The sequence below is a fragment of the Peromyscus leucopus genome, chromosome 4 (assembly GCF_004664715.2).
Source record: "Peromyscus leucopus breed LL Stock chromosome 4, UCI_PerLeu_2.1, whole genome shotgun sequence".
Lineage (NCBI taxonomy): Eukaryota > Metazoa > Chordata > Mammalia > Rodentia > Cricetidae > Peromyscus > Peromyscus leucopus.
This window is the reverse complement of record NC_051066.1, coordinates 108249073-108263409: the sequence shown is the minus strand read 5'-3', so window position 1 is coordinate 108263409 and position 14337 is coordinate 108249073. Positions and strand designations below refer to the sequence as shown.

Genomic DNA, 14337 nt, shown 5'->3' with positions numbered 1-14337 from the left:
GTTTGTTTTAGTTTTTGTGAACCAGTTGAAAATAAGATTGCAGATAGCATGATGGCCCACCCTAAACTATCATAGGGATGATAGTCTCTGAGTGACCATAACACCATTTCTCAACGAGAAAATAATTGTTCTGTCATATCATCTAATCTGTAGTCCACATTTAATTTCCCCAGTTGTCCCTAAAATATGTGTTATAACTGTTCCCCAAGTCTCTCTAAGCCATGGTCCAATTAAGCTCATATTGCTTTACTTGCTACGTGTCTGGTCTCTTACCTCCCTATATCATCTTTTTAGAGTCCAGACCAGGTGTCTCATCGACTTGTGATCCCAGGTTGTCTGGTTGTGTTCTCACGATGCTGTTTAATCTGCTGCACAGTCTCTTATTTGTTGTGAACTGGGAGATGGGGCCAGAGGCAGGGATGATTCAGGGTGAATGTGTCACCACAACTACTTTGTCGGTGATATTAGGCCCTTTGTACTCTGCCATGCCAAGCAGCACGTAATAGCTGCTTGTAGAGTTTTCCCCACAAGTAAAGTTTACTGCCTACTCCACTAAGGAAGCATTTTAAATAGTACATTGAGATGAGAGGCCAGTGCAAACCTGGAGGGAAATGACCTACCTTGAAAGACATCATTTCTAGTCAGCCTCACTGGGGCTATAGACTCAGTGGCCTGGGTCTCTTTGGCCCACTTACAGCCATGGGACTTTGGCCAGGCTGCTTAGCTTCTCAAAGACCATTCCCTCTGATGTAAAATAATAATAAGCATGTTATTGAGTGTTATGCAAGGTGGTGCCTGCCCCTGCCAGTTCCACGAGCTGTCATTATTACCTGAGCTCTGGAAAGGAGACAGACGCCTGGTGGAGTGGCATGTCCCTGACGAATGTTACAGGAGTGGGTGTGCACCCTGGCCACGCAGGCATGTCCTGACTTGGGTGGGACAGAGGTCATTTGACCCAGCTCCTCCTGAGGCCTGAGCTTCTCCTGCCTCAGTTGCATGTTTTTGGTGGCTGGGATGTTGGCCATGCTACCTGAGATTGCTCTTTTTTGTTGTTGTTGTTGTTGTTTTCAAAGATTTATTTATTTATTACGTACACAGCATGGATGATTCCAGGCCAGAAGAGGGCACCAGGTCTCATTACAGATGGTTGTGAGCCACCATGTGGGTGCTGGGAATTGAACTCAGGACCTCTGGAAGAACAGTCAGTGCTCTTAACCTCTGAGCCATCTCTCCAGCCCTTTTTTGTTGTTTTTTAAATCTTCAAGGTGTCAGGAATAAGCTGTGTGTGGCTTTAAAAATTTTGTTCTCTTCTCGGTATATTTTTGTTTGTTTGTTTGTTTGTTTTCAAGACAGGGTTTCTCTGTGTAGCCCCGGATGTCCTGGAACCTTCTCTGTAGACCAGGCTGGCCTCTGCCTTCTGAGTGCTGGGGTTGAAGGAGCAAGCCACCACCACCCAGCTCTCTACCCCCCCCCCTTTTTTTAAATAATTTGTTTAACTTTATTTTATGTACATTGGTGTGAAAGTGTCAGATCCCCTGGAACTGGAGTTACAGACGGTTGTGAGCTGCCTTGTGGGTGCTGGGAATCGAACCCTGGTCCTCTGGAAGAACGGCCAGTGATACTCTTAACTGCTGAGCCGTCTCTCCAGCCCCCTCTACACCCTTTTTATTTGACTGTCTGATGCCGTGAGCCTGGCACATTCCCCGTGCCACAGATTGCCCATTCTCTTCCTCATCCTCCATAGTTCTCACCTCTCTGCTGGTGATTGACAAGAGTAGGAGGAAACAGTTCTCACTCAATGTTAGGAAGGAAAGTAGCTCCTTCCACTTCTTACGACTTCAGGACCACTATACAGCAGCTGTACTTTACAGTACTTAAGCAATGTTATCTTCCCATGTATTCCCCCAAAGAATTGGTAGACATGTTTTGTTTTCTTTTAAGATTTATTTATTCATGTGTTTTATGTATATGAATGCTCTGTCTTGCACATCAAAAGAGGGTATCAGATCCCATTACAGATGGTTGATGAGCCACCATGTGGTTGCTGGTATTTGAACCTAGGACCTCTGGAAGAGTAGTCAAGTACTCTTAACTGCTGAGCCATCCCTCCTGAGAGACATGCTTTTTAAAAAAGTTCTCTTTGCTAGGTGTCCTTTAAGGTAGATATAACTCTCTGTGAGTTTGAAGCCAGCCTAGTCTACATGGTGAGTTCCAGGCCAGCCAAGGCTACACAGTGAGACCTCTTCTCAAAAATAGATAAAATAAAACAAATGAATAGATAGTCATTATCTAATGAGTAGTCGTATTAACATACAATAAAACGTTCCTTTTCTAAGATGTGTAACCAGGTGAGTTTTCCAGTGTGTACAATCTCATAGTCACCATTGCAGTCACCAGAGAACCATGCCATATCCTGCCATATCCTGCCGCCTTGTGTTTGGCTTCATTTTATGCTAACAGACTGGAATAGTTGGAAGGGAGACTATCCAAAGGAAAAGGAGTGATCTGATATGTGAAAAGTTCCAGAGATGCTGGTTAGGCTGGGAGTGTTCCCTTCCTTGACTCTCTCTCTCCTGCTTACCTAACCTCACTTCTGGTTACTGGACACAGGGCCCAGGAACAGCAGCACTCAGCAGTAGTCAGCCCAGTAGTGTCCAGGTCTAGTTTCCTCACGCCATCCTTTAGTGTAGTGGACTCGTGTTCTCTAGCAGGTGGCTTAGAGTGGGGACTGAGAGGACATGTTGAACCTGGAACGTCTCACACCAGAAAGCTAAGATGTGCTCAAAAAAATGATAGATTGTGGGGAGGGCTCTCGAAAAGAAAAAGGAACCACCTTAAACAGGCCACTTTAGGCAGGTTTGGGCAATTTAATTATTAAGAACATTCATAGTAACAAGTTATAAAACTTTGAATGAAAAGAATTCATGTGCCTGCAGTGGTGTTCAGGAGAGAGAAAGGGGCAATGAAGATGCATTGGACAACTAGGGAGACACTGGTTACAAAGGATGCCAATTATAAACGTAGATGGGAAGTCAGTATAAACATAGATAGCAAGATCCTGATTAAAAATCTTAAATTATTGATTGATTAATGACCAGAGAACCATAATATCTAAACCTCATGCTAGAATGTAAAGTTAGTGGCAATATCACACAGTCTAAGAATCACCTGGCAGATTGTTATTAGAGAGAAAACATTCTCACATGATGGAATAGAGAATCACCACCTTAAATAAGTACCTTCACCCAGAGGGCCATCCTGACTGATGGGTTCCGGTGTGACTCAGTAACTAGCAGTTACTGAGCGGTCTCCTTGCCAGGATGCTTAGCATGTGGCAAACAGGCTTGGATTGTACTGGGTGTGGGAAGAACTGCAAATGCTTTAGAAACTAGAGGAATATAATTATGCCTGAATATTAGATTACATTTTTGTTTTCATTTTTTTCCCTTGGGAGATATAGAAGGTTCTAACTGATGCCTGATCAAGTGTTTGAGTAAAATATTTTAGGTATGTAATCAGTTTCCCAGCAGCTGATTGGTTGATGAGTAAATAACAGCAAAGTGTTACTAATTTACAAAAAGTTTTCTTTGGTACATCACTTGCTTTTCTTCAAAGACATCTAGTCCATACTCTTGGTGGTTGGTTGATCAATGGTAAAACTTGGTTCCTTAGAGCCAAGCCTATTTGATTCTCTTAAGGATTATTATATTTCAATTGTTCTGCAGTCCAGATGATTGAGATCAAGGCTCGTCTGGTATGGAAGGTTTTGCATCAGGTTTGGTGGTTGTGTGTGTTGAGAAAGAGCGGACCTCACTGCAGTGATGGATTCTGTCAGGGCAGATACAGTTGGCCCCTTCTTGGTGCTTTTGCAAAACACGGACCTTCTGAACTATTGAAGGCCATTCTCTAATGGTGTCCTGGGGTGATTCATTCTCCTTCTGGAGTGATTGTAGTGTTTCCTCTGCTCTGTTCTCAACCTAAACCAATGTTGGGAAAGCCTAACTTCTTCATTCTCCTCTAACAAAACCCCTTTCCAAGCATGTTTGTAAGTAGCTCCTTAAATTCTTTACTATTGGTCCTGCGAATAAGTTTGTGAATGAAAAGGCTGCGTCTTCCCTTCAGGGAGTTACAGCTTCAGGACAGGATGGGCAGGCCAGTATGGAAGGGAGCCATTAGAGGCTAAATGGCTAGCAGGCGCTGGCCATAACCAGCTAGTCACCTGAGTCAACACCAAAGGACTTGGAAGTCAGTTAGGCAAGAATCACACCTAGAGCTATGCCATGGCCTGTTGGATGGAACTCTATGGCTTGCTTCAACTTTCATGTCTGAGAATAGCTTCTAGGTGGCAGCTGCATGTCCCATTTTCCTCACAGTGATCCTTCAGAGCTTAGTCCCCTCAGTGTGTGTGTGTGTTGTTTGTTTGTTTGTTTGTTTTGCCTACAGGTACCATGGGTCCCCTTTCACCTTCACTGTCCCTCTTTGAGCCTTCCCCTGAGGTTTAGGGTCTGTGTTCTTTGGGTGTCCCGTGTCCATTCTGTGGCCCCCATTTTACACCTCTTTTTTCTTTGTCTTGGTTCCTTATAGCCCCTCAGCACGTGACTCAGTGCCTCTCAATCTTTAAGACAAGCATAAGTGACAGGTGGCAGAGCCCCACAGCATCTCATCCTAGTCACACTGCTAATCTTCCTAGGTGACCACAATTATTGTTTCCTTCACAGCAGAAGCTCCTCAGGAACCCCAGGAAGCTTTTTCATCATATCTGCTTTTAGCTGTGCCTGTGTCGGGCAGATGCTGGACACTTGACATCTGTCCTAACAGGCAACACATTAAGAAGTTGACGTGAATTGTCCACATATTAAAAACAATCTTACATTCCCCAAATGTGAAAAATTTATTAATAAAAACGTAGTATTCAAAAACTTCAGTATTTAACTTTAGCACAGCATTAACAGAGCTAGTCAGAAGATTGCAAATCTAAAATCAGTAAGTCACTGTGTTCAAGTGAAAAATCATTAATTCCTTCATCTAGCACAGTGGTTCTCAACCTTCCCAATGTTTTCAACCCTTTATAGTTCCTCATATTGTGGTGACCCCCAGCCATAATATTATTTTTGTTGCTATTTCATAACTATGTTTTTTGCTACCATTATGAATTGTAATATAAATAAATAGCTGATATGCAGGATGGTCTTAGGTGACCCTGTGAAAGGGTTGTGACCCCTTCCCCAAGGGTGTCTGGACCCACAGATTGAAAACCACAGATCTAGCTCAAGGGACTCAGGGGTTAAGGAGGTTTGACAGGCTCCGCTGCACCTTGAAGTGATGATTCACAAATGCAGATGTGGTGCTGAAAAGATGGCTGAACACTTAAGAGTTCAACCTTTAAGACTTCATGCTCCTCTTACAGAGGGCCCAGGTTCAGCTCTCAGCCACCACGTTAGGTGACTCACAACCGCCTGTAACTCCAGCTCCAGGGGATCCCATGCCCTTTTCTGGCATACATATACAAAGACACATAAATAAAAATAAAATACCCTCTAAAGATTCTGAATTGTGCCCCCACTCCCCACCCCGCCACCCTGGGAATCAGAAGCTGTGCTGTGGACACAGACGAACAGAGCATTGACTGATTTCATGATGTTCTCGTGCCAGGTCCAGTCTTTTCCTTGGGAAATACCCACCTACCCACCCAGGACTACTACTACCAATTGTTTGTGTGCTTTTGTAGCATTTCCTGAGAATTTAGTGCTGTCTCTGATTTGTGGCCACAGTTTAGAGCCCACAGTAAATCACATGTTATTACCAGCCTATGCAGACAGGTATCTGGCTGAAAATGGTGAGCCCACGAGGCCAGCATAAGCAGCTCGTATAGCCCGTCTTAGCAGACTTTATTCTAGTATCACCTGCTCAGGATCCCAGAGTCCCAGTCAGTGGATGAGGTTCTCTCCAGCCTCACTCTTAGGACCCTTTTTGTCTTAGCTAAAATGCTCACCGTAGTGCTGAGATCAGGTTCAGAGTGAGGTTTGACGTAGGAGTGGAACTCAGCCTTGACTTCTGTCACTTCCCAGGAATAGCCAATGAGTGTGATGGTCAAGATTTCTAAGTGCAGTTCAGCTGGACCTGTTGCACACCCTTAACCCCAGCACTCAGGAGATAGAGGCAGACAGATCTTGGAGTTTGGGGCCAGCCTGCTCTACATAGTGCGTTCTAGGCCAGCCAGGGCTACATCATGAGAACCCCACCACCACCAAGAATGTGAATGTGAATGTGTATGTATGTATATTATATTCAACTCAATATACATGTTATGTTGCCCCAGGATGCCTTGCTTGAAGTCTGAAACTGTGGTAAAATAGGTGTTATTCGGACTGTTCAAGATGACATCCACTCCTAATGGTGTACTGACATCCCTTTAACCTGCAATAAAGTCCTAAAATTGTGTGTGAGGACTTTCCATAAGCCAGTGGCTGTTTTCCCTTTGATGTACATTTCCACTAGAGGTGACCTTCACATTTACTGGCACTGTGCTCCAGACCCCTTTAGTCCAGTAATTATAGCCACTCGGTCAGTGGAGGGTGCCCTGTGAGTGGCTGGCAGGAAGGCCTCTGGCTGTGTATACTGTGAGGCCCATCTCCACCTTGCAGCCCACACCCTACCTGCTCTTAACTAAAGGCACCGTGGTTAAAATGGCCAGGAGAGCATTTTTGACAATGGAGTGTCAGAAAGGAACACACTGGGTTCTGGGATGACCCAGCAGCCAGATGTTCTTTGGCCAGGGCTACTTGTCTTTCTGTGTGGTTTTCATCTCTGGTACAGAACTTATCAGGAGGCTGCTGGGTCCCTACCTCATGAGCCAGGCCACTGGCATGGCTGCCTAGATCATCTAAGGTTGTATAACTGGCCTCACAGTCCTGCAGACAGCAGGAGCAGAACTTATACTTTACCCTCAAATACTGTGAAAAATAGTGATTAAGTTCTTATGCTGTTAACTTAGCTGACACACTCTACATTTCTAATAAAAATAGCAAAATCTCTGTGATCTAATTAGTTGCATTCAATTTGAGAATGTGGGCAGGAGATTTAATGGGAAGTTCACCAGGTTTCTGAACCCTTTAAAATGTGTTAGAATACATTTTTTGTATGATTAAACAGAACACTTATTATCTGTACTTTCTTATTCTAATTTACAACTTTCCTTCTGGATACATAGAGACTATTACTACGATTTTAATTAATCTGTGACTAGCGCAGATTTTAACTCACAGGATGGAGCAGTGGAATAATGAATAAGAATTTGAAAGGGAGGAGGAGGGTCGTGCACTGATGTTTATTAGGGAGCCTAGAGCTCAGCAGGAAGAGGGAAGCCCAAATCCCCAGTGACCACCCCAGGGGGAGAGGAAACACCTTGGACTGGTGTTGGGGTGTTAGCACTGACCACAGGGGTCCCCTGGAACTACCTGAGGCCAGAGCAGCAGGGGAGGGGGGTGATTGGAGAAGCTAGTGGCCCCAACTCTGTGCTGTAGATCTTTACGGAGATTCTTTACAGGTGTGCCTGTGTTTACTCATGTGCTGCTTGTCTATGGAAAAGACTGTTAAGCTGTCAAATAGTGAACTACCTCGGTAGTTCCCGATGCCGTGATCATGGTTTTGGTCTCGTTTCTTTTAGGTTACCCCTGTTTCAGGCCAGTGCTTTTGCATTTTTGGCCCCTGCTCGAGCCATCCTGTCTTTAGATAAATGGAAATGTAACACCACAGGTAATTGCAGTTATTTCCACATATGTCATTGGGGTCCTTTAAAGCAGGTGGAAAGGGGGCCTGGACATCCTGCCAATAACAGTGTTCCTTCCTGTATTGAGCATAGAATGTACTGGCCCTTAGCAGCTTAGAACGCTCCAGTCTGTGGACCGTGCCTGTTTCTGTCTCTACATCCGCTCTTCATCCCTAACCCTAGGGCAAGCAAGGGCCAGAAATGACTTCATTTCTGTTTGCCAATGACACTGATAACTATGGGGATAGGATGGAAAAACATTTGTGCTGTTTTCCTGCCTCTCTTTCAGTGGATTTGACGACTTACATAATCACTCTGTCGCTGCATCAGCATCCCTTCTCTGAACCATCTTTGCTTTTTAAGGATCTGGCTACTGTGGTTTTCTGCAAACGACTTTCATTCCCCTTCCTTACTGATTGCAAAGATCCTTATGGAACCTGATAAGCTCGAGGAATTTGAGGAAGTCAGACCTGTTGTATTCTCAGAGTAGTTATATTTTGAGATGGTAGGAGCCAGGCTTTCCTGATTCCCTTGCCTTCCCTGCTCCATTGATTTTGATTTAGGAACCGGAAAAGGCCCTGCTTTATCTAGGTTTTTAAAACCTCAGCCTGCAGCCTTGCTGTTGGGCATGTCAGGTAGCTGCTTGCAAAGAGTGGGTTCTGTGAAGCTGGCACTGGCTGGTAGCACCACTTCAGTCAGCCTTTGACACACTGAGAAGCTCTTTCAATGAGTACATTTGGTTACTTAGTGTTGGGAGTCCAGCTCCAAGGATAAGCCCTACTGTTGCAGGTTGAGTTTTAGGAATTGATACTTAAAACAATGAAGAAATCATTGCTATAATAAATATGTACTATGAAACATTAGTGTCACTCCAGAAAAACTTTCTTTTTTCTTTTGTTTTCAAGAGATTACAGTTGCCAATGGAACGGCAGAGTTGCTGGAGCACATCTGGCATCCCCGGATCCAGGAGGTAAAGGATGGCACTGGCCGCCTGTGGCTCCCTTGTGTGCTTCTCACCTTTGCTGCTGACTGTGCCCAAAACTGCAGTTGCTTTGATTAAGTTCCTTTTGTTTTCAACTACTAGAATGTTCATTTCCACTGTTGAGCTTCATGTCGTCAGTCCCCAGGCCTGCCTGCTCCTGTCCTCCAGTGTGATGACTGTGAGCGAGTGAGTGAGTGAGTGAGCGAGGCTTGTGCCCACGTCCTCCCGTGTGATGACTGTGAGCGAGGCTTGCTGGCTGTCAACAGAAGAGGTCTGGTTGCTATGTGTCTGTCTGTTGTTAGCTGCCCTGTTGCTGTGTTGGGATGTTGAAAACAGCTTGAACAGAGAAAGCTCAGTATGAGGGGCTTTGTCCATCTTGGTGGAGAGGTCATGGAACAGCTGTTCAGCCCATGGCAGCTAGGAAGAGAGCAAGGATGCAGAGAGCCAGGGCAGACAGAATTCCCAAGGACACATTTCAGTGTCCTCTTCCTTCAGCTAAGGCCCCGTCTCTCAATCATGTCCTCATATGAGCCATCCATCGACTATCTAATTGTCTCTGGAAGCTCCACGATGGGCAGGCACATCCAGGGTGGCTTGACTAACATGGACCTCTCAGCACAGGCAAGTTGGTAGTCATACCTATTTGTGAAAGAAAGGTCATTTTGGGGAGGTCATAGTACATTTGAGCAGAGTTAATTGGAGCTGTCCTCAGGTACAGAAAACCAGCTGACGAGTGTGTATATATTCATATTGTCACCATAAAATTTTTAGACAGTACAAATGTCACTTTATGTGACAAAGACATTCTTTTAGAATTTCTGTCAGCAACTCTGTCCTTTGAATGTCTTTCTGGGGCTTGGTCTTCTAAAGCTGACAGTGCTGAAATAGCCTTCAGGGCCGGATTGCAAGTGTGCTTGTCTGAGAACAGACAGATTTGTCCATCTCACCCTGCAGGGAAAAGGCAGACAGATTTGTCCCCAGGACCCATTTCTGCAGGTAGCTTCACAGCGGTGATGTCATATTGGTTTACTAGGCCTCAGAGACCTTTTCTGTAGGCCCCGGGGACTGTCCCGGCTGTCATGCTGCTATAGGATATAGTGACTTGTTGCCTTGCAGAGATGTTAGTTGTGGTTGCAGGTGACGTTCTGAGTGTTAGACATAACTCTCAAATTCTGCCCTTTTTTCTTTCAGATCCAGGGAGCTATCATCATGTCCTCATTGATAGAAGTGGTCATCGGCCTCCTTGGCCTGCCGGGGGCTCTGCTGAGGTATATTGGACCCCTGACCATCACACCCACCGTGGCCCTCATTGGCCTCTCTGGTTTCCAGGCAGCAGGAGAGAGAGCGGGGAAGCACTGGGGCATTGCCATGCTGTAAGTGTTCTGAGAGAACTTGGGTGGGGACAGTTCTTACCACTGTGCGGGACAGCCTTGTGGGATACTTGGAACAGTCACACTAACTTGAGAAGAGAGAAGAATGTTCAGACACTTTAAGTTTTGTTCAGTTCATGTGAGAGCTAATTAAGTGATTATTCTAGATCAGAGTTTGAGACTTGAGAACAGCCCCAGCATTCCAAAGGCAGGCAGCAGTGATGTGTGGAGAAGGGAGAACTGTCAGATTTGGTCAGATGGCGATTGTCCTTGCTCCTGCCTTTTGAAGTTATGCCAAGGCTCATGCAAGCGAGCTGTGCGGGGAAGCTACGTTGTTTAGATGAGACTGGCGGCAGAGAGCGTTCCCAGAGGACCTCTGGGTGCTCACCGATCTCAGAGCTGTGCGCTCCAGTGGCAAGGCCACAGTTTCTCATGGCACTGTCTTCTTTCTGTGTAGAACACCAAATGCATTGACATGTCAGTCACTATTGTATATTAATGAAGACACATAGGACTTTAATCGTCTATAAGACTGAGACTTCACATTCTTTCTGTAACGTATAGAGTAGGTGTAAGGATTATGTCATAGGTTAATGCTTCCAAGAAGCTGTAATTTTACCAACCAGTAAAAATTTGAAAACTAAGAAGATTTCTAAGTTTTTGTTTTGGGAAATATTCCATATTTAATAACGTTCAGCACTTATTTTTTTTAACCATGCCCCTGTGCTTTGTATAATATTTACATAGAAGGTCAAGACTGTGTTCTCCATGTTTAACAACCGAAGAAATAGAAACACAGCAAGGCAGTGTACCTTGCCATAGCCACACAGCTGGTCAGTCAGCGGCCAGGGTTATTTTTCAGTCTGTGTGGTGGAACTGGAACTCGTTCACACTCACTCCTGTCTCTTATTTCGTACTTCACCAAAGGTCAGTCAAAACATTCTTTATACAAGCAAGATGCCATTAAGGGATTCTAACTCAGGGCAGTGTAGTAAGTACCAGAGAGGTGGCAATGTGTTTATAAACATTAAAATGTAAGACCCATAACAAGAAGATTAGGGGGAAAATACACAGGAGCTAAAACAAAACAAAACAAAACAAAACTAAAATCTTATGTACATAACTCCTAGTCAGCAAAGAAATTGGAGCAATTGCTAATAATTTAGCAGGTAACAGTAGCAGCATTAATAACCGTGGAGTGATTAGAGTTGTCCTGGAGAGAATTCATGAGCTTGAAGAGAAATAAAGTACGTGTAACCTCTTTTCTCCAGTAGCCAGCAAACCATGTGTCCACAGTGGGGAAGTTAATAAAGTAATACCCAAAGCCAGCTGTCTGAGTGAGACCTCACAGGCCTGCTTCCGGTAAGGCTGAGTGGAGCAGAGTGTGCACACGCAGAGGGTTCACTCTAGACCAGAGAGAGAGAACGAAAACGATGCATTTCTTCCAGAGTAATATAAATGGCAAAAATGAACTCTGTGTGCCTCATACGTCCTCTAGACAATCCTTTTAGGAGCCCATGACATCCACAGGCGTGCTCTATGCAAGAGACATCCACGCAAGCTTAGAGCCATCCCATAAACTCTAGCTAATTCTCCCATGTCCCTCTTCACTTGGTGTCTGGTTTTGAATGGGACACACTGACCTCCAGGCCATTTCCTCTGCTGCCTTTCCCGTTGTAGTGGTGGCACAGCCACACCCCCACCTTGTTGTGCTCACCCCTCCCCATCTGCCACATGGAGCCACAACAAGTTCTGCATCTGTGTCCCTCGCTGGGGCGTTGCTCCTCTTTGGCCCCCAGCTTCCTGTGCCTCAGCCCTTTCTGCGCGTTCTGATCTGTGTAGGGCCTATTAGTGTCTTCCAGGACCTTGCCTCTGTGTCCCCTCTTTTGAAATTCCAGTTTAGACACAAACTACACTTTCCTTAACCCCTCTGCTCCTTAGTGAGTCTCTTGAATGCATTTGAAAAGAGAACAGTGCAGGTAGTGTTGCTTGAAACAGAGATGACAGGTAGGGCTGGGACGTACTGGGATGTCATAGAGACTGTCCATCTTGAATAAATGGGCAGGTTTAATACTCCGTGATACCATGCTGGGGTTTTGTTGTGGTGGTGGTTTTTGTTTTTTGTCTTTTTGTAAATTCTGTCCCAGAGGAACTGAAGTGACTTGGGCCTCATAAATGGTTTCATTCTTGACCTAAGCTGTCAGACTTGGATGGGTTACCAGTTCACCCAAACACCCCATCAGACAGCCTGTGCTCAGCCAGGCATTAGGAGTGTGGCCAGGAAGTGGGTTTTCTTAGCTAGTGATGCTGTCTCAGCAGTTGGAATACTTAATCTTAGCTTTGAGGACACACTCTTCTTGTCAACCTTACCTTAGGTGGCAGTGAAAAGCCACTGGAGATAGAGGACTAGACCCTGTTAGGTGGTTGGGCGCATCCTGGGTCTCTGTATTGCTTTCTTCATACAGTCCACTTGGGAGGAGGAGAAATGGCCTCTGACTTGGCAGCCACTTGGGCCTCAGGCTGAGGACGTGTCAGGGTCCTGGAATTAGGAAGTTCTGTAGTCAACCCAGGCATTCCTGCTCCTAGGACAGGTGTAGAAGGAGTTAAAGCCCAGGCTACAGATTTAGACCTTATCGCCAAGCAGATCTACCACTGTGGCCCTGAACGACTGACTTAGTGTCTGTGGAAGAGCACGGCACAGACGCTGCCCACAAAGCTGTGACTTGTACTGGGGAAAAGTGATAGTCACCATCACTTCAGAGTGTAAGACTGACCCCAGGTGACGTTCGAATCGTGTCCTTCCCTCCTGTTGGTGTGTGTGTGTGTGTGTGTGTGTGTGTGTGTGTTGTGTGTGGGCGTGTGTGCACACTTCCCTCCTGTTGGTGCTCACAACAGTTTCCTGGTTGCTTGGAGCTGATCTCTAGTTGTAAGCACACTCTCTAGTGTTGTTTTATCCGGCACGGTTTCCCTCCAATGGAGTGGGCTTTTCCATTCTTTGGGTTTTCTCACTCTAGTCAGTATCAAGAAATGGTAGGCCAGCTGTTTGTGACCTCTTTCTCCAGAGGATAACATTTCCACATTGCAGTGAGGAGGACTAGCACAAGTTCTGGTGAATGAACTGAGCATGTATAATCAATTAAAACTGAGTTATTTCAGTGCATAGCTATAACAACCTTTCACTTTATGAATTTTTTTTCTCTTCCTAGGACAATTTTCCTAGTGTTACTATTCTCGCAGTATGCCAGAAATGTTAAATTTCCTCTCCCAATTTACAAATCCAAGAAAGGATGGACTGCATACAAATTACAACTTTTCAAAATGTTTCCTGTGAGTAGCTGTTCACCTCCCCCCACCCCCAGCACAGTGTGCCTGTGTTTACATGTAAGATGCTGAGTGAAGGAGGGCTGCAGGGAGCCCCTCCATCTCTGTGACGGTGACACTGGGGGACTTACAGTCTAGATGCCGTATAAGGTTCCAGTTCCAAGATCACATGATGCCACAGAAGGACTGTGGTCAGTGGCTCTGAGATGGGACCACATGGGCTCTGCAGGCATGCTGCCCATTCTTTTACTAGCAGACTTGGGGAAGATGAAGTGAGTTGACCGTGTAAACCTCTCGGTGCATTCCACTGAAAGGGCTGCTCTACGTAGTATTGACGAGGGCGGGCTCGGGGCGGTGGCGACACAGTAGGAAAGGATGTGTTACCCAACCACGCTTCTGCCCTTGACCACTCCAGATAATCCTGGCCATCCTCGTGTCCTGGCTGCTCTGCTTCATCTTCACGGTGACCGATGTCTTCCCTTCCAACAGCACCAACTACGGCTACTACGCACGCACAGACGCCAGGAAGGGCGTGCTTCTGGTAGCCCCGTGGTTTAAGGTTCCATACCCATGTAAGTATCATGAAGGCGCAACTGGGAGGGGTCGGAAGTAGGCAAGAGGTTCCACATCATGAAAAGCTTTGTTTTGATCGAAGAATGTCTCTTTACCAAACATTCTTTCTAATCATTTATGTGTATGTGTATGCACACACATGTGTATGCCTGTGTGGGTGCAGGGATGGAGGTCAGAGGACCACCTCAGATGGGGCTCTCAGCTCATCTTCCCCTTCTGGAAATAGGCTCTCTTTGTTGTTTGCCACTGCATCCACCAGGCTAGCTCTGCTGGGAACTACCCGGGTTCTCCTTGTCCACCCCCCATCTCTCTGGAGAAGCACT

The 14337-nt window shown here is 45.7% G+C and overlaps 1 protein-coding gene across 3 annotated transcripts in view; it reads left to right on the top strand.

Moving 5' to 3' along the window:
- Positions 1-14337, top strand: part of Slc23a2 (solute carrier family 23 member 2) — a 100551-nt gene that overhangs the window by 66513 nt on the left and 19701 nt on the right. For all 3 annotated transcript variants that reach the window (XM_028878616.2, XM_028878618.2, XM_028878617.2), the window contains exons 6-10: positions 7667-7755; positions 8674-8738; positions 9942-10123; positions 13327-13447; positions 13857-14013. In XM_028878616.2, coding sequence (XP_028734449.1) covers positions 7667-7755; positions 8674-8738; positions 9942-10123; positions 13327-13447; positions 13857-14013 — 614 coding nt within the window. The remainder of the gene's footprint in view (positions 1-7666; positions 7756-8673; positions 8739-9941; positions 10124-13326; positions 13448-13856; positions 14014-14337) is intronic.